This window comes from Dermochelys coriacea, chromosome 3 (genome assembly GCF_009764565.3).
Source record: "Dermochelys coriacea isolate rDerCor1 chromosome 3, rDerCor1.pri.v4, whole genome shotgun sequence".
In the NCBI taxonomy this organism is placed as follows: Eukaryota; Metazoa; Chordata; order Testudines; family Dermochelyidae; genus Dermochelys; species Dermochelys coriacea.
Genome location: NC_050070.1, coordinates 156785359 through 156805332, shown reverse-complemented (window position 1 = coordinate 156805332; position 19974 = coordinate 156785359). Strand labels below are relative to the sequence as shown.

The 19974-nt window shown below is 43.7% G+C and overlaps 1 protein-coding gene across 1 annotated transcript in view; it reads right to left on the bottom strand.

Annotated features, from left to right (window-relative positions):
- TOGARAM2 (TOG array regulator of axonemal microtubules 2) overlaps positions 1 to 19974 on the bottom strand; it is a 47487-nt gene that overhangs the window by 14063 nt on the left and 13450 nt on the right. Inside the window, exons 6-16 of the mRNA XM_038396471.2 lie at positions 18789 to 18835; positions 16490 to 16668; positions 15209 to 15374; positions 12864 to 13037; positions 10554 to 10692; positions 8734 to 8839; positions 5771 to 6006; positions 4414 to 4572; positions 3316 to 3433; positions 2253 to 2356; positions 1272 to 1470 (exon numbers count right to left, since the gene is read on the bottom strand). Coding sequence (XP_038252399.1) covers positions 1272 to 1470; positions 2253 to 2356; positions 3316 to 3433; positions 4414 to 4572; positions 5771 to 6006; positions 8734 to 8839; positions 10554 to 10692; positions 12864 to 13037; positions 15209 to 15374; positions 16490 to 16668; positions 18789 to 18835 — 1627 coding nt within the window. The remainder of the gene's footprint in view (positions 1 to 1271; positions 1471 to 2252; positions 2357 to 3315; positions 3434 to 4413; positions 4573 to 5770; positions 6007 to 8733; positions 8840 to 10553; positions 10693 to 12863; positions 13038 to 15208; positions 15375 to 16489; positions 16669 to 18788; positions 18836 to 19974) is intronic.

Genomic DNA, 19974 nt, shown 5'->3' with positions numbered 1-19974 from the left:
AGAAAAAATGGGCCAGATCCTGCCAACACTTCATTCCAGGTCAGCACTTACTACTGTGAGAAGTCTCACGGACTTCCATGCACTGCTCACAATAGTAAGCACTATGCACAGTACTGTTTGCAGAATCAGATTCTACTTTCTTTAATAGCTTCTCATTTTCCAATGTGTTAGGGAAAGGAGATTTGGGGTGGGGTTGGCTGGGAGGGATAAAAATACTTATCTCTCCTCAATAAAGTTCAGAAATCCTTTTAATGAAGGGAGTCAGCCAATCTCTTTAAGGTCCCCACATATTCCTTCCTTTGAGTCATTTCAGTGCTTGGGTAGAAGAATCACAATTACCAGTTAACAACAGAGTTTGGGAAGACAGGTGAGGCAAATTGGGGTAGCTTTGGCTTTACCAAACTAGGGTTGGTTCTGATCCAAGTCTCATTTTATCCAACCCTCCCAAAAGCTGGGGTTGGTGGAGTGCAGGGCTCTGAGAAGTGGTTCAGGATCTGATCAATCTCTCTAACAGGCTGGCCTCTCAGGTGTAATGCATCATGTACGCCTCATTAGAGCCGATTCTGACTCCCTGTCCTGCTGCCACCACATTCTCAGACAGTGATCCCTGGGACAGAGAGCAGCAGCAGCTCCCGGGGCGGGGGGTGGCAGAAGAGGAGAGGAGACCCTTCTCTTCCAGCTCTGAGCCCTCTGCCCCTTCCCTTCAAGAGGCAGAGAGAGGGTCCCAGTATGGGAGCCCAGGAGCTGACAGGTTTTTTCAGGTAGAGGAGAGGTGAGGAGGAAGTGATCAGGCTGAGCCACTACATTATCCACCGAAGAGGAAGGGAGAGCACAAAGCTGGAGCTTGGGCTCTTCATGGCTAGGAGGTCCCACACCCATCTCCCAGCCCTCTCATGAAAAATGTAGCAGCCCAGCCTATTCCTTCCAACCTCCCCACTCAGCTCCTGAAAAACAGTGAGCAGCTCTGGACAGCTGGGCTCCCTCTCACTGCTCTTTGGAGGGGAGGAGAAGGCAAAAAGCAGCAGGGCCATAAGCAGCAGCAGCTGCAAAGACCTTCTTGGGAGCAGCAGCAGTGGAACCTTGCAGAAAGATAGGGCCAGGCTTAAATTAACTGTATTGGAGGCAGGGGCTGAATTAACTGTATTGAGTAAGGGTGTGCCAGCCTTGCCTGAATTAACTGGATGGAGGGTGAATTGGATTGAATTGATTGTACTGGGGGCAGCCTGCGCAGGGTACATGGGAAAGGGAACAAGAGAAAAGGCTCTTGAGACCTGGACAATGTTTGCAGAGACAAACTGGGGGTTGTTCTTGCAGTGCTCCACCAGCAGAGTCACTCCCTCCATTCGTGTCTGAAACTCCTTGGCCATCAGGAGTTTGTTCAGCTCCTTGAGTTGCTCCATTGCTTCCACACTACGGAGAGATGATCGACGAACCACTGACTGTGCTGGTGTTAGGATGTCTGATCTGGAGCTGGTGTTGGGAAAGAAAAACTAAATGTCACCTTTGGGAACAATGTTTTCAGTATAACAATGACAAACAGTTTCAGGGTGCTTCGTGCTCACTTGGTTATAATGCAAGCCTGCTCTAACAACTCAGTCTCAGAGCTTATTATTGTTACAGGAAGCAACATCTAGTTAACATTATCTCCAGTTTATAATTAGGAAAGTGAAGCACAGGGGGGTTAAAGTGACCTACCCAAGGCCACCTAGAGAATCAGTAGCAAAGCTGGGAACAGAAGCCAGCAGTGCTGGCTCCCAGTCCTGTGCTCAGACCATTCCTCTCTTAGGGCTTGATCCAAAGTCCACCGAGTTAATGGAAAGATTCCCATTGATTTTAATGGGCTGGGGACTAGGCCCTTATAAGTCGGGCTCTAATTCCAGCACATACCTGGGAAAAAATTCTAAACACAATGGTGAAGCTTATGCTCTCTTTCTTCTTACCATCGTTGAACCCAGTGGAACAAATCCATTGTGTTATCAAAAGAAAAAAGACTGGTGGATCCACTGCCAGCCCTGAGTACAAAGGACCAAGTTCCTGTCTTGAACTCTGATCCCCAGCACAGCAGGGGCAGCATTGCCACAGGACTAGCAGCAGCCACCCGACTCCAGAATGTTCTCTTTGGATCTAATCCTTATAAATAGCTACAAAAAATTCAGACTAGACTAGAAATAGTTTATTGATGAATAAGGCTGAAAACTCCATCATGCACATCATCCTCAAAGATTATGAAATGGTAAAGAAATGTTCAGTACCCTTCATTGGAAGGCAGACTATCCTGGGAAGTAGTTAAGCTGCTGTTCCGAGACTCCCTGCGGCCTTTGGCAGAAGGATGTTCAGATACATTGTCTTCCATCCCCTACATATATATATATACACACACACACACACACACATAAAAAAATGCATCTATAAAAAGCGAGAGAAAATGGGAAATGATTTCTTATGACAGTCAGTGTAAAACACAGCTTAGAACCAGGATCCATGTTCTTCAGATGAGAGTGTAGAGAATTTTATAGCCCAAAGAGGGAGAAGAGCCAGAGATGCCCTGAAATCCACTGGATACTTCACTATTGCCATCCTAATCAAGCTGAGAGACATTCAGCTGCTACAGTGAAGGGCAGCAGTATAAAACCCTATGACAGTCAGTTAGATCTGGTCACATGCGAAACCACTACAGTCACAAACTGGTGCCTGCTGAAGAGCAGGTAACTCTGGGAACTGCTGGACCCCCTTAGTAGTTCTAAAGGTACCCTTGGCCTACAGAATACTGGGAGAATTCCACCTGAGGCTTTCTTCCAGCTCCTCAACAAACCCATGTTCTTCTCTAGAAGAGAAATGAATACAAAGCCCATGCTATCAGGATGATTTTCTACTGGCTGTAGGGATTCTTGGAGCACTTTCTAGTTCCACAGCACATGAGTGCAGAGGTAGTATTTTGTGACTGGAGTAGGTATGTGCTCCGATTAAGACAGCGACACATCTCTCTTATTTTAGGAAATCTTCTAGGGACATCTCCTTCCCTATCTATTAAAGAGGTTTGACACTTTCAAGAGAACTACTCCCACCCCTGCCCTCTTTTTCTTTCTGGCTGTGAGGGAGACCATTTTCTTCTACTTTCTTTTCTTATTTGTGTCCATAATTCCACCTACTTTACCTCCCTCGCTGCCAACTGAAAAACTGGGTCAGGATCTGCAGTTTCTTTCCATGAACCAGAAGAGCCAGAGAGAGAGAAAGAAAGAGAGAGGTTGTACATGATCATGTATAGGCTCTTTCAGTACATATAAACAGGAGATATACCTCCTACGAAGCACTTACTTTCTGCTTTATTGTTGCCATAACATCCCTCAAACTATGTGATGGGAGAGACTGTTTCAAATAGCCATCGAATTTCGGATGAGGCATCAGCACATTCAGCATCTTTCGGCCGTAAAACCTAGCATGGGGAGGGGGAGAAATTAATGAAGGAACATTTTATCTCAAAATATCACCATTTCATTGATCTATCCAGGAGATGAGTAGGGATTACAAAAAGAAACTGAAATTTTATGCTCTCCATGTTCAGTACAAGCTAGTGGCACTTTGTAAGGACTTTTAATCCCCTCAGAAGAGATATAAATAAAGAATAAGATTTACCTCAAATTGTCATGACTATACAGTATGGCCTGCTGCATACAATAGGTCATGGAGCAGCAGAGCAATGAGGAAATATCCTATGGAGATCTACTAAATAATTAAGGAATCTATTTTTCCTTTGATGAGGATGTGTCATGGTCATAACAAGTTAGTTCCTTAAAAAGGCTTTCATTTTGCAAGATTCTAACCTGCTTTAACAAATTATTGCAGAGGAGGGTTTTTCAACCACTACCAAAGAGCAGCTATCATTATGGTAGAGCATGGAAACTGTTCAACAGCACACAATAGTTTAGGGTGGAAGGTGATAAATATCACAGCCAATAGAAACTGCAAGGGGAATTTAGGGAGGCAAAATGCATTGATTCAATACCACCAGAATTTGACCAGGATAGTGGGTGCTAGCACTCCTAATCTTACAAAAATGCTCTGGGATCTTTCAATGACCATAAGTGGCCAGGGATTCAGTTTTACATAACACCCAAAAAATACCCGAGAAAGTCATACGTGCATATTGGAGCCAAATGAAACTGAAACTAGTCCTGTTGCATTCCTTTCAAATGAAGGATGCCTCTTGCAATGTAAATGCTTGAATGGATCTTTATTGCTCAATAACCCATACAAGCTGGATCCTGCACCTTTCCTTAGCCAACAGTATATATGCTGGAAAGGATGTTTTCCTTATGCTCGTTTTACTTTAGTTTGCATTGTCATGGTTTGTTATTTGCTAGTTACTGATCACAAAAGGTTACTGCATCTGGGAGGTGAAAGGGACATCATTACCTAGTGTCTTGATTGCAGTCCTGAGCAAGCTTCACCAGAGTCTGGACCAGTAATTCTGTGTTGTCTCTGGTACCTGACAGAAGTTTCTCAGCCCCAATCTGTTCCATGACAGTCAATAAGTGTTCAGCGGCGCACTTTCGAACGGGGGGGTTACGATGGCTGAAGACAAGACATCAAATCAGTACATGTCTATATGGCCTTTCATCTCCAAAACCACAGGCCTCTGCCACTTGACCAAGAGAGAGCTCCTTAATTGTTGGTAGTAGCAGGTCTCTTATCCTCATTTTGGACCCTGCTATTAGTGATCACAGTATCCATTCATAAACACAGAACAACTATATTACAGAGGGACAACCTACAAGGATGAGAGGGGAATTAAGTCTCCATGGCACATTTGGTCCTTGGGGTTCCTGCTGAGATTATTAACCCAGAAAGGGAGAGGAGGGGCAATTATGCCTTTCTGACACAGATATTGGTGCACTAGCATTTAGACTTAGTTCACTAATTTTTTCATATCCAGCAGCCCATTGAATGGTCAAAGACATAAAACCACAATGAGGGACCGTGCTATAGTATATTCACCAACACAGCCTCTGACTGGATATGCCTAGAGTATTTGGTGTTTTAATGTTTTCAGGGCTGCAGAAGGTATACAGACACGTATCTCACCAACAGTTTTAGCCAGACCTTCATTTACTAGAATGAATAGCACCTGTTTGAAAGCACCAGGTATGGTACCATCACCTTGAAGTGGTGCCAGCTTAGTGGTTCCCACAAAAGTCTGTATCTCAAGATCAAGAAAATATGCCACACTGAACTGAAGCTGGCATTTTGATGATGCTCAGCTGTGCATTTTGAACTGAAAGTGAAGTTTTTAAAGGCAATGATGGGAGACTCTCAGGAATTGTCCCTGTGTGGTAGGTCCCTGCCAAACCATGCAGTTTCTCCTGTGTGTTCACTCTAACCATACATATGACTGGTCCCTGCTTCTCTTGTTAATTATGCCCTGATGATGTGTGGTTTGTCCCAGTGGCCCCATGGTCATTAAGCAGGAGACTTGGTTTTGGCCACACACTGGGACTGCTGTGGTCCCATCACCTGGAGAGTGGAGGGAGCACATCACAGGGCTCTGCACTGATCTATCACATCCCCATCACCACAGCATCTGGGCAATGTCGATAGACTGTGCTAGAAGGTAGGCCATCACAATGTGGTGACCTGATGATAATGGAACATGTAAATGGGTAGTGGCAGTGAAATACCACAGAGCAAAAGGAATTCTTCTTCTTCACCATTCTCATTCCCCACAAAGCAAGTAGTCAGATTGCAGAGCTCAGACAAGGGAAGAGTCACATACTTTACTCCACCGGCCATGAGGGCAGCCATTGCTCGCATGGGAGTCACACTCCGCACCATGATGCCCAGGGATCGATCAGTTGCTTTCTGAATGAACTCGCTGGAATCCCCTGTCTTGTGGAGCAGGACCCGGGCAATCTCCTCAACCTCCTGGTCCATGTGCTTCTTCATGGTCCTGAAGAGCTCGCCAAGGGCGCTAATAGCAAAGCGAGACACCTTTGAGCGGAGGTTGCTAACCTGGAGGAGGAAGAGTTATGAATAGGACACAGGAGTCAGCTTAGAAAGAAGATCAACCTGCATGTACCTAGAGGGCCAAGGGGAAACCAGATTTTTATACCAAAGATGAAATGTAGTCTACTGGTCTAAGCATATGACTGAAAGCAAAGAATTACCCCTGGCTCTGACACCAACTCCTTCTGTGGGCTTGAGCAAATTACTGAAGGCCTGATTCAATGGAACTGCTTGTGGAGTAAGGAACTTTCAGCACAACAGGGGGCAGTATTGAGCTCTTAATATCTCTGCTTTGGTTTCTCAATCTGCATAATGGAGATAATAATCCCTCTCTCTCTCCACCCCTTTTCCCCTCAGGCATGTTTTGAGGATTCATTAGGATTGGTAAAGCACTTTGGAGAAATGAGCTTCATAAAGATCTGATCCTGCAAGATGCTGAGCATCCTTAATTTCCTCTAAAGTCAGTGGGCATCTAGGTGCTCAGCATTATTGTGGACTGGGCCCCAACGATAAAGCCTTATCCCATAGAATGGAATGGATCAGCAGCTGAGAGTTCACAGCATGTTTCTGAAAGACAGATTGGAGTTGCCCAAAGGCAGAGGATGGTCCAGTGGTTCTAGCCATCTTAATAGCCTATGTTATTACTATAAAGCAGGGGTGGCCAAACTGCGACTCGTAAGCTGCATGTCACTCTTTTATAGTTAAAGTGCAGCTCCCAGAGGCCCCTCCCCCCCATTCTCCACCTACCAGACTTGGGAGGAGGCGGGGGGGTGGGGAGAGCTGAGGGCTTCTGCCAAAGACAACTGGTGCCAGCTGAAAGTGGGTGGGCACAATGTAAAGGTCTGCCCCCCCCAACAGCTTGAGTTACAGCCCCAAAGCACACACCCCTTCTTTCCTTCAACAGCCTCATCCCTTGAGCTCCCAGGTGTTAGCTCTGCATGGTGAGGCAGCGGCAAACAGTTGGGAGTTGCAGGGCAGGGCCTCTGGCTTTAGCTCCTTAGGGAGAGGCAGCAGCAAAAGCAGCAGCTCTCCCTGCAGGTCCCAGCTGTTTGCTGCTGCCTCCAGCCAAGGCAAAGATCCCAGTTTTCCAGCTGCAGCAGCCACCGTGCATAGAGGGGCCCCGGTGGCACCCTGTGACCAAATAAGGACAGCAAACCCTGGCAAAAATTTGGGGGGGGGGGAATATGACTCCTATGTGTCCCCCTCACACACCTCTGGCTTCTGCCCAGCAGGAAGGGGGGATCTCAGGCTTCAGCCCTATGGAAGGCATCTGCTGGGGCTTCAGCCCTGCGGGGCATGCGTGCGAGGGCCCGGGGCTTTACCAGGAGCAGGGCTGAAATCCCAAGCCTGGGCAGGCGCCTCCTGCGGGGCTGAAGCTCGGAGACCCAGTAGCATGCCCCAGCTTTCAAACTTCTGAAGATTGTTGTATGCAGCTCGGAGGGTCCATAAGTTTGGCCACACCTGCTATAAAGGGTTCAATGCAAGCCCCAGAAAATGCAATTCCTGGACTGTAAAAGCAAAATCTGGGACAGGAGTGAAATGAAAGATGAAGCCATGTCTCTGCATGTGAGCCTCTGCAAGGAAGAGAGAAAGGTACCTGTTCCTAAAGATAACAGTGAGGTAAGAATCAGAGAAGAGCCTGAGCTGCGAAGTACAATCTGAACATCTGCCTCCCACATCCCTGAATTTGAATCCTGCAGATCTGAACACAGTGACCTATGAGCTCTGTAGCCCTCTAACCCCGTTATTCAAGCCTGCTAGATCTTTGTATTGCAGACAGAAGATGGAGATCGGAGTTTACAGAAGTGAACCAATTCTCATTGTTGCAGATGGAAGAAGGTTTAGTGTGCTTGGCAAACCATGCCTAGTAATAGGACAATCAGCTGTGCAGGCCACAAACAAGTGCTGAATTGGAACTTGCGGCTGCTTTTAACTCATTGAAGAGTCTAACACAATAAAATCTCTCAATTAACTGATCAAATAAAAAGTAAAGATGTTCAGAGCAGTCATGGAGTCAAACACACATGCTCCAGAGCTCTAAATATGCAAGGAGATATTTGCGTCTTAAGCCGCAGGGGAAACATTTCTATGGAGCAAGGCACTAAAAACAGGCAATGGAAGGAAGATGGAGAAAAGGTCAGCAGGGACCCCTGAGAGAGAGAGAGAGAGAGAAATGTGGTCTAGTGGATTGAGCATAAACCTGGGAGCCAAAATGCCAGAGTTTAATAATCCTGACTGACAATGATGCAGTCTGGTTTTGGAAAATCAGCTTTTCTGTGCCTCAGTTTCCCCATTTGTACAATGCATAATGGTAATACCTAACTCAAAGAGGCAACAGAGAGAGAGAGAGAGAGAGAGAGAGAGGGAGAGAGATTGCATTCATAGCTCACGAAAGCTTATGCTCTAATAAATTTGTTAGTCTCTAAGGTGCCACAAGTACTCCTTTTCTTTTTGCGAATACAGACTAACACGGCTGCTACTCTGAAACCTGTCATTCTGCTGTAGGCATAGATAGAGATAGATAGATGTTGTATATACAGATGTAGATATCTGACAGAGATCTAAAGATGTAGATATAAAAATAGGTATAGAGAGACAGAGCAAATCATAGAACTGGAAGGGAGCTCAAGAGGACATCTAGCCCAGTTCCCTGCAAATTTATAAATAAAGATAAACCACACACATTTATTCTATACACTGTGTGGACATACATTTAATACAAATTTCTTTTACCTCTCTGGTAACTGCCAAGGAAACATCATGAAGTTGACAAAGGAGGACTTCTGAATGGCAGGTAGCCAGGCATTTGATGCTGAAAAGTCCTTTCTCCTTCAGTGACCTGAGAAGCAATTACAAAACAGAGACATAGAAGAGACAAATCATTGGTCTCACATAGCACTGTGCTAAACACACTTTCACACACCTGCAACCTGGGGATAGACCCTTGAACCCACACAAGTGGGACACTAAAAGCAAAGGTGCTGGATTTTTGAGAAACTCCCTATTAATTTTTTAAACTACTAATAAAAAAATGCTTTCAGAAACCTGTGTGCGCAATTCCCCAGTGACCTAAGCCGAAGGAAGGTATATGATTGATTTACTAGTTCCACATGATAGACTCAATCCTTGAGAAAACTAGAGAATTGAATGACAGACTATGGATTTTCCATCTCCCTTTCGACTCAGGAAACATAACTTGCATTTTTCTTCTATAACCCCTATTAATGTTGCCAGTTTGTTTCAGGACTCAGCTCACTGAATTAACAGTGCCACCTATTGGTGAATGACAAGAAGCACAGCCTCGTCTGACAGCCGCAGCAGAACTGGGGTACATGGATTTAACTTAATAGAGAAAGCCTTCATTTTTTCTGTGTGTGGGTAGAGGGAGTTGTTAAAGAAAAGAGGAAGAAAGTAGTGGAGGATTCGAGGTGAGAAGGAAAGAGAAGCAGATGAGAAAGAGAAAGTTTAAAGTAAAGGGGTTTAAAATAAAATCAAATAACTGTGTTTATACAAGCATATGCAGGATGGCAGAGTTTGACCTCAGTTACACCATTGTTAATCTGGAGTAATTCCGCTGAACTGAATGGATTCACTCTGGATTTACACTGGTGTAGCTGAGATCAGAATCTGGTTCTATAGCTTCTGAATCCATGAATGTTCTCTTCCCACTCTATGCCTAATTTCAGTATAGTGTGATCATCAGTTAAATATCATTGTTTGTGCCCCTGTTAGTCAGTGAGGAAAGTTCTTATTCTGATGATCCTGGCTTTCGAATAAATTACTCCTCTGACCCCATGCTCCTCTCCCCAAAATTCCTGCCTTAGAGCGACTATAGGCAGAGCAATTCCCTTCTCAGTATGCATTGCAATCCTAGAGTTTACCTAATCACAAGCAATGCAACTGATTGCTTGGGCCCTACTCACAGATCTATAACTTGCAGAGGTAGGGGAGGATGCAGTTTTTGAAATGAACACCCTCCCACCCTACTACCAGTAGCAAGGCTAAGGGGAAGAGGCCCAGTTCTCTCCACTATGCTTCCAGCAATGAGACCAGAGGGGAAGGCAACTCATGATGACTCAATCCCATTTCCCCCAGCAGCTTGAGGCCCTGCAAATTGTAGGGCCAACCCTACTTCTGCCTTTATGACTGCTGAAGTCGCCTCCATCTCCTTTGGCTGGGAGTCAAGGCAGGGATATGATACATAGGGAATACAGGCTTCTGGCAGGAGTATCTTCTGATTATCCTATAATTTTAATCTCTTCTCTGTAACTACTGTTTGTGGCTACACAAAGGGCCAAAGGAGAAGGTTAATGAATGAAATTAACCTGCTGCTAGCCATAGCAGCATTACAGCCTGGGCAGGAGAACCAGGCTGGAGAGCTTTCCCTTGCTTATATCTACTGGAAAGCAATTGCATTGTGAAGATTGGCTTCACTTAGCTCCCTTCAAGCTCCTGATCCTGAAAGAGAAACTGAGCATAGCTCTGGAGGAGGCAACCACTCACACCTTTATGTTGAGGGGAAGGAGGGAGTTGACGGTGGAGTGTTTCCCTACCAGTCATTGCTATTGAGCCACTTGAGAGCATCAACCAGTCCTTGCTCCGGCTGAGAGAAGGGTCTCATCTCCAAGGCTTCCCTGCTTTCAGACTCCTCCCCCTCTGGAGAATCCAGAGTGTTTGCTGGCAGGGAGTTAGCTGTATGGAAAAATCAAACACACAGATATCAATATGGCAGGTGCTGGTCATGAGTCCACAGTTAAAGTCGCAACCAAGGTTCCATTGTGGGGCTTATTTTGTCTTCTGCCTCTTCTAACTTCTTAGCTGAAATTGCTATTGGTCTGAATTTTCCTACCATTAAAATGGGCTGTCTCATTTTTAATGAGTTTCAGAAGCTTAGGATCATAACTGTTTTAATGACAAGGAGACCAAAAAATATGAGCCACATCCTAAACTAGTATAAATCAGCATAGCTTCATTGGATTTCAATGGAGGACCTGGCCCATGGTTTTTCCACAGTATTTTGGTTAGCCCCTAGCACAGTGGGATTCTGGTCCATCACTAGAGCTCTTGAGTGCTATAGTAATAGAAATAAATTAATACTACTATCCTAATGATTTTTCAACAACTTAGCACTGGACACCAGCTTGTTATGGAAGTCTGATCATTCACATGTATGTATATTTTAACATACCATTGGGAATGTGATTATTCAGGCCTTTTCATAAATGTCTGAGTCTTGTACATATTTCTGTTCTTTAGGAGCTATCCACTGACTGTATATCAGGGATTGTGGGGTAGAATACATTTGTCTTATCAAATATATTTGTTCATAGACTGTGCAGAATCTAAGCTTTCTTTAATAGGAAACATTAATTTCTAACCCTTATGGTTTCAAAAAGAAAAGGAGTACTTATGGCACCTTAGAGACTAACAAATTTATTAGAGCATAAGCTTTCGTGAGCTACCAGCTCACTTCATCGGATGCATTTGGTGGAAAAAAATACAGACTAACACGGCTGCTACTCTGAAACCTATGGTTTCAAAGAAAACCTTCCAAATGTGAACTGTAGGTAAAAAGATTCAGTGTTAGCAAATGTGGTTGATGATGAATATACTAGTCATCTTAAATTTTACATGATAAATATATTTTGTCACAAAGCCTATTTGTCATCCGAAGTGCTAGAAGTAAAAAAAATTTCACACCTAAAGATCTTTAGGCCAAAATTTTCTCTTCTAAATTGTATATGAGAAAACTCTTGACTTCTAGAAGTGCAAATGTTGTGTCGAGGTTAGATGGAATGTAGATTCTGGAGGGGATATCTATATATGAAATATAGGATATCATAGTTTATATGTAGTCCTTAGGGTTTGTAGGATGTATAGGGTACAAAAACTAAAGTTGAGAATTTCAAAAGCACTCTGTGCCTAACTCTGCTCCCACTGGTCAACGGTAAAAACCCCATTAACTTTAATGCCCGCCATTTAAAAAATTCCCCTCCTACATAGAAAGGTGTTCCATAAAAGATTCCCTTCCAAGTACCAACCCAGCCTACCCCTTCTTAGCTTGCAAAACTTAATAGAATCAGAAGGTCCTGTGGTCGTAGGCTAAATAAAACAAAAGCTTCCTATCAGACAAAGAAAGAACAGAGTCACTATGTACCCCCACTGTCTGTTATCCAGTAATTGCAGGGGGAAAACACAATTTCAGTATCACCCTGCAGCATCCCACATACGTCACCTGTTATATTTAAGCTATAGGACATAATAATACTGTGCAGTTTGTGGTGCGTGAGGCATGACGCCAAAGCTGGGTGTCTCCAACCACCTCTGGCTGCAGTGGTATTAGGCAGTATTGCCACTGCTGAGAGTGATTGGATAATGATTGGTTGAAAAGTCATGCAATGTGATAGGCAGCTGCTCAGAGGTTAATAACAATGAGCAACCAATCAGATCACATATGCAAATGAGTTCATCCTGACTGGCTGCAGTTGAGCTCAGTGAGTTCGTAGGAAGTGAACAACAGTTTTTCTGGATTTATACATTCATCTCCCTTTTATGATGTCATCTTACAACCAAAAACAATGTTACACTTTACCCATTTTGAATTTCTAAAGTGCCATATCCTGAGACCCCTATTAAATTTGTTTTCACGCAAAACTCCCATTGGCTACGTAAGTAATACCCACTTCAGTTTCACTCAGTCTGGAGTGACTACAGGGGGGTACTATGGATTTATATCAGTGAAACTGAGAGCAGAATTCAGTCCATTTGTGCTTTAAACTGTATCCAGCCTTCACTCCCAGGGGAACAGAACACTTGAGATTGTGATGACAGCTTTGACACCCCACTGACACAGCAAGTCTCACCTGATGAGTGCTGCATGAAGCTGCTGTCATGACTGATGATGGGGATGCTAGGCAGAGATGGCCTGTTGACCCGTTTCTTGAAGGCAATGCCAACGCTGGCTCTGCATGGGTTGCTCACATTGGGTGTAATGGAGATGATCCCATTGGTGTTAAGTGAGCCAAAACCTGTGGGGACTGAAAGAGCACTTGGGGTGTCAGCATTTTTCTAGAGTGATGCACTGGATGGCTCCAGGGATTGGTAACGGGGGAAGGCGCATTGGTGAAGGGGTGTCCCTTATTTAAAAGTATTACAGCACTGTTCTTAATTGCCCTCCACACAGAAACAACATGATTGAAAACTGCCTTACTAGGAACAATGGCTAAAATACAGCAGTACCTTCTACCAGAGGTGAGGGAAGTTAAGCTTTCCACTTCCTCTCCTCTACTTGTTTTGAGGATGAATAGAGGATTTATGCCGCTGGGGCTGTCACTCTAGCACTTCTCACCAGCATTAAATTCACTCCACCAAATAGTAATAATAAAAAGTAAAAGTAACCTTTATAATGCCCTTGTGCTCAGTGCTGACTTGCAACTTTCTCTGCTGCTGCACTCTTTAGAGTTTGTGCCGCAGCACAATCAGAGCCCGTCAGATGCAATTAAATCAGAGTCAGTAAGCCATGCTCTAGTACATTTTTTTTAAAATGTGAACTACTTTTGTAACAGCTTCAATGCTCCTCTAAAACATAAGCTTCTCAGGAGTGCGTATAGGGGGTGATTTGTGTTACTGCCTGAGCAGGATCTTCCTTCATATTTTAATTAGAAACATTTCTATTAAAACTCCTCTGGATCATAACATGATTAAAAGCATTTTTTGGACACAATTAGTTTGTCTTCATTATGGCAGGCTGTGCTACAATGATAGGCATAAATTTGATCTGTAAGGCATTGGATAGACCTTGGGGTTGGGGAGACAGGAACTCCACATTCTATTCCCGACTCTGCCACTGACTCACTGTGTGGCTTTGGGCAAGTCACCTCATGCATCAGTTTATCCATCTGCAAAAGAATAATAATAATATTCCCCCTTCCCTTGTAAAGTGATCTGAGGTCTTGGATGAAAGGCACTACAGAAGTGCTTAGTAGTATCATTGTCATTATTGTTAGAAAGGAAGAATAGTCCAGTAGTTAGGACACTAGTCTGGGTCTTGGGAGATCAGGGTTCAATGCCTGGCCCTGCTACAGGCTTCTTATATGACCATAGGCAAGTCACTTAGTTTTTCTGTGCCTCAGTCTCTCCTATATATAAAATGGGGCTAATAACTCCTTATAGGAATGTTGTGAAAATAAAAACAACAAGGAGTACTTGTTGCACCTTAGAGACGAACAAATTTATTGGGGCATAAGCTTTCATGGGCTAAAACCCACTTCATCAGATGCATGGAGTGGAAAATATATTAGGGAGAGAGGGAGGGAGGGAGAGAGAGATACACACACATAGTACATAAAAAGAAGGGGGTTGCCTTACCAATTCTAACGAGACAATTCAATTAAAGTGGGCTATTATTAACTTTTGTAGTGGTAATCAGGGTGGCCCATTTCAAACAGTTGACAAGAAGGTGTGAGTAATAGTAGGGGGAAATTAGCATGGGGAAATTAGTTTTTAGTTTGTGTAATGACCCATCCACTCCCAGTCTTTATTCAGACTGTTAAAGACTGTGAAGTGCTTAAATACTACAATGATGAGGTATGTAAGTACCTGAGATCATCGTGTCTTGCTGCCTGAGCCAGCTTAGACTGGGAGCACTTTGTCAGGAAAATAGTCAGCCACACCTTGGTAGAGAGACAGTCTCCCATATCTTTAGAGTGATGTCTCCAACTGACTGAGCCAGCCCCAACCTCCAGCCCTGAACCCACTCCCACCCTCCGAACCCCTCGATTCCAGCCCAGAGAACCCTCCTGCACCCTGAACTTCTCATTTCTGGCCCAACCCCAGAGCCCGCACCCCCAGCTGGAGCCCTCACCCCCTCTAGCACCCCAACCGCCAATTTCATAAGCATTCATGGCCCGCCATACAATTTCCATACCCAGATGTGGCCCTCCAGCCAAAAAGTTTGCCTACCCCTGCTCTAAAGGGATCTTTCTTGCCCTGCAGCTCTGGTTATAAGCATGGAATATAGTGACCCTAATTCATAGGGCCTGACATGCCAGTGCCTCACACACTATTCATTTACACCTGTGAACAGTAGGTTTAACATGCTACCAGTTGGAGTGAGCAGAATTTTTCACTCACTTTGCACAGGTGTCAATGCCCAAACAAGGTGTGAGGCAGCGAAGAACCAAGCCTATAGCCATTAGCAGCCACTTACCTTCCTGAGCAATAACGCCTGGGTCAATGTTCTCAAGTTGCTCATGGAACTGCAGGGACCTTTCCTTCTCTCTCTCTTTTTCCTTCTCCCTCCGCAAAAGCTCCATCTCTTTCATTTGCTTCTGGCGCATTTTCTCCTGAGCTGACTTCGATATTGTGACATGAATCTGGACACAACACAAACACACCAAGGTACACAAATGATACAGAAAGCAGGAAACAAACACTGATACACTTCAATATACACCCCAATAGTTTCAGAAGCAATTGCCCTCCCCACATATAATTAAACAGAAAAGGTACTTGGCCAGATTCATAGGCGGTGTAATTTTCATGTTTTTAAGTTACTGCAAGTGGATGGAAAGCAAGTGGGTGGGACGGTTAGGGGTCACAGGAAGACAAGCAGCTAACAGGAAGATGTCAGGAAAAGCAAGCTCCTCTGTTTTAATTTACATCCTCGCTGGCCCTCAAAGGGCTGTTGGGCCTAGCATCACCTGGAACAGGTGAAGTCAGCTACCTCTGAGCTCAGACTGATCAGCTAGAGATCAGGTGATTATAAAAGCCAGCAAGTAGCTGAGTTAGGCTGGAGAGCTGCAAGGAGCAGGGAGATTCTGGCAGGAAGCCCATGAGTAAAGAGGAGAGAGCTGTAGGAAGCAGGTTGGTTCCTGTTGCAAGCCCAGGAGCAGGGTGACTCTCAGACAAGGTGGCTGGTAGAGTGGGAACCTGCAGAGAATGGATAGGCCCCTGCATTAGAAAGGAAGGGACAACTGAGGTGCTGAATTTATGTTATTTGGAGGAAATAAAGCTGAAGCCCTGAGAAAAGGACCTGATCCAGACTCTGGGGATGGTGCCACTCCTTCCTGGACTGGGTAGACAGGCCAGTATCCTACACACCCTTTCGGTTCCTTCCGATATTGCAATCCGATATTATTTTGGATTGTTGAAATTGCCTGCACCTTCTCAACATGTAATTCACACTCACTGGGTAACTTGCATCACCTCTGAATTCACGTAAGAAACAGAGAACTCATCCTACTTAACCTTATCACTATTTCCCAGACTATTTCTGCTTCTCCTTTGTTCAGAGAAAATACACAGTGAATGCCTGACTCTTTAACCTAATCAAACTGGGAAGAGGGTCCCTGACAGAGGAAGTTTATTATTTTTATTGTTAGTTATTATTTGTATCACAGTAGCACCTAGGACCCCATTGTAAGAGGTACTGTACAATCACCGACCAAAAAAGGCCATCCCTGCTCCAACGACCTTAACACATACATACCCTTCCATTGCTCTCCTTCCAATCATCACCCTTTAAAAGGTGAGGGCTCGATAAGGGTCCTGTCTCCTTGGCCTGGCTGAGGTAGAGGGTTGTTAATGGCAGTAAATATTCACCAGGCTTCATGCTACTGGTCAAGCCATTTTTTGGAGCAGGCAAAATGGGTTCCAGAGTTCTGAATTCTGATAAGCCAAAGACACATACCATATATTAGTGCAGCAAGCAGCACGCCAGTGCCAACAGGTTGATGGGACTCCGGCTTTTTGCATCTGCTCTAGAAATGACATTTCTTGAAATACAGATCTACTAAGTGAGGGAAAAGGCTCAATCTGCAGCCATTGGGGAGAAGCTGTGATTGCTGAAGAAGGGTGAAAATTAAGATTTTCCCTGTGAAAAAGGAAACATTTTCCTATATCTTCCCAGCTATTCAGACATGAGTAAATCAACCTCCTTCCCTGAGTTTACAGAGTTTGTGTTCATGTGACCCTTCCACCTTCTGACACCCATGTATTAGGAAAAATCAATGATTCCTCCTCTCTACTGGCAACTTAAAAGCTTTCAGAGAAAAGTTTTGGATTGTTGAAATATGAACAATAAAACAATGGTTGCTGCAATGAATTTCCAGCAAGTGGATTCATTATCAAAACTAGCAGCTCAGCCCCTGAAATTAGTACCTCTGTCCAGATACACACTTTAGGGGACTGGGTGTGAAAGTTTCCTTTGATATGTATAGCACAGGGCATCTGATGTTGAATTACTCTCCAACAGAGCTGCTAAGGCTCATAGAACTAATAACTCCATGCACTGCTTCATAAGTCATCAAATCATACCATAAACTATATATCTATCTTTTAAAATCAGGACTTTTTTTCCCACTAAGTGGTCAGGCCAAAGTCTTATCAACTAAAGAGATGGATTAACTTTAAAAGGGCAGTTCTTCTCTGAAAAACAGTTATGTAAAAACATCACCTTCGTAACTCAGCAAATCTGCTCCCTGGTTACATTTATAGTCATAGCTGCATGTCAGCAACCAAATTAAGCGTTTACTATGTTTTACTCCTGGCACCACTGGAGAGTCCACACAGCTCTGGGAGAGGTAAGCTGGATTATATTCTTTTTCAAACATTATCAACAGAATTATTTACTAAGTTCCAGTAGTTATATCTGTATAAATCCACTGAAGGCAATGGGGTAGCGAAGGTGTCACTCAGGCCTTAACCTAAAAATACTGGGGTTGCATACTTGTAACTGAGGCCCTAATTTAACTCGCAGAATATTCTCAGTGATGATGCATGAGAAAGAAAGAACTCAGCTTGACTCTTGATCCAAGGTTGAGTTTGCAGGACTGGTAGTTAGGGGAAAAAAACATTTTTAAGAGTCAACTGATCTCATTTGATCTGAAATAACTGAGAGGTGACTTAATAAATGCTTTTGATAAAACAAACAATAAATGCATTTTTTTACAGATGAAATTTTTAGAACTATACTTTAGGAGGTTGAAAAGTTCAGTTCAAATAATCACTCCACAGTGTGAATCCATATCTGAACCTCTTGGTCTAGTAAAACTGGGCTGGAAAGATCGCAAGAACAACCTCTGTCATGGGTTTTTGGAATTACCAGTGCAAAAAATAAACAAAGTGGCTTAGACTAGTATAGATCTCAAAAAAGGTTCAGTTTGGGTTCAGTTCAAGTTTAGAGTGGAGGTTTAGAGGGGCAAATGAGGGTATTTCTTATTTTGTATGAAATGGTTCATATGTCTCTAACCTTCAGTGGCACTAACAGCCAGTGCTTAATTTGTAATGAAAGAGGTAACATGGCTCACGCAATTAGGTGCCAGGGCTCAAGCAATATTTTAACTTCATAACTGATACAGCAAGCCCAGAGGTGCCTGGGTTATGAACTGCCAAAGGTGCTGGGGCTTAGCATTAAGGCACAAATTAAGCACTGCTAACGGTCATATAGAGAGGTAAATTCACATCTAATAAAGTGTATGAGATGAAGGAGCTGAGGAAATGCTTTCTATTTTATTTATGAGCTGTTGGGGTGAACATTTCAATCTGTGCCATCAAACATGTGAAGTCATCTATTGGATCCATTCACATCTGGCAAGGCCACCTCACTGCTTCCTCCTGAGTGTCTGGACTCTGGGTTAGTTTTCTAAAGTATCTCCCTCTAATAATGAAGGATTGTGGAATGTTTTTCCAGTAAGACATTTATGTAATTTCACCTATGGGAGGGTGGGGGGGGGGGAGAACTCACTGTGTTCATTTTATGACAAAATAAATATACACCCTGTACATACCCAGAGATTTAAGGATCTTCTCCTCAGCATTGCTGTCTGGCCTTGACCTTAAAACAATTGAGGAGAAAAGAATTTATGAGGAAATATAGAGGAAGAGAGAGCACTTTAATGGAGGAGGGGTTCTTTGTCAGAATCACCATCACAGAGCAGGAAATGTAACCTACAAGTCTCAGTCTGCTGGCAACTGCTTTACAATGGTCATTAGGTCCATCAGTAAGTAAAGCCACAAGAAGGGCAAATCCTGCTCCGACTGAAAGCAGTGGGTCACCTCTTTAGGTTCCAGCCTTGTGTCCCGGAATGCAGCTCAGGAGAGAGGGGCACATTAGTGACTTTCAGACATCTTTATAGTCCATGGTCCTGGTTCCACTAGATGTTAGGCTGGTCCTACAGCTCAAATTAGAGCAGCCACGTTTATACTAGTGTGAGAGAGAAAAGAATCAAGCTTTGTCTGTTCCAGTTTTAGATCAGATTGCAATTCACAGATTCATGGATTCACAGATTATAAACAGGGACCATTGTGATCATCTAGTTTGACCTCCTGTATAACACAGGTCATAGAACTTCCTTGAATTAATTCCTGTTTGAACCAGGGCATATCTTTTTAAAAAAACAACCAATCTTGATTTAAAAATTGCCAGTGACAGAGAATCCACCTGATTCTCAGTTCCACTGATATAACTTCCCCTCAGGAAAGAATTAGGCCCTTCTGCTCTTAAGTAAATAAATAAATAATTTATCTTCAAATAAATTTCTGTGTAAGAACCTAATAAGTATATTTTGATGCAACTAGACATGTTACATACAATATCTTAGTGAAGTATATAAATTGCAATTGTAGCTTAACACTATTTATTATTATATCAAGCATAAGGCTGACAGCTAGTTTTCCACAAGCACAGAAGCTAAACTAATAAATGGGGATAATACTTATAATGTATATTAATTTTATAATCATCCCATAGTGCCTTAATAGAATCATAGAATCACAGGATTGGAAGGGACCTCGAGAGGTCATCTAGTCCAGTCTCCTGCATTCATGGTAGGACTAAGTATTATCTAAACCAAGGGTCCCCAACGCAGTCCCTGTGGGCACAATGGAGCCTGCCAGGGCAGTTGTGTGCACCCGCAGGACACTACCCTGCCGAAATGCCGCCACTGACATGCTGCTGAGAAGCATTGCCGTTTC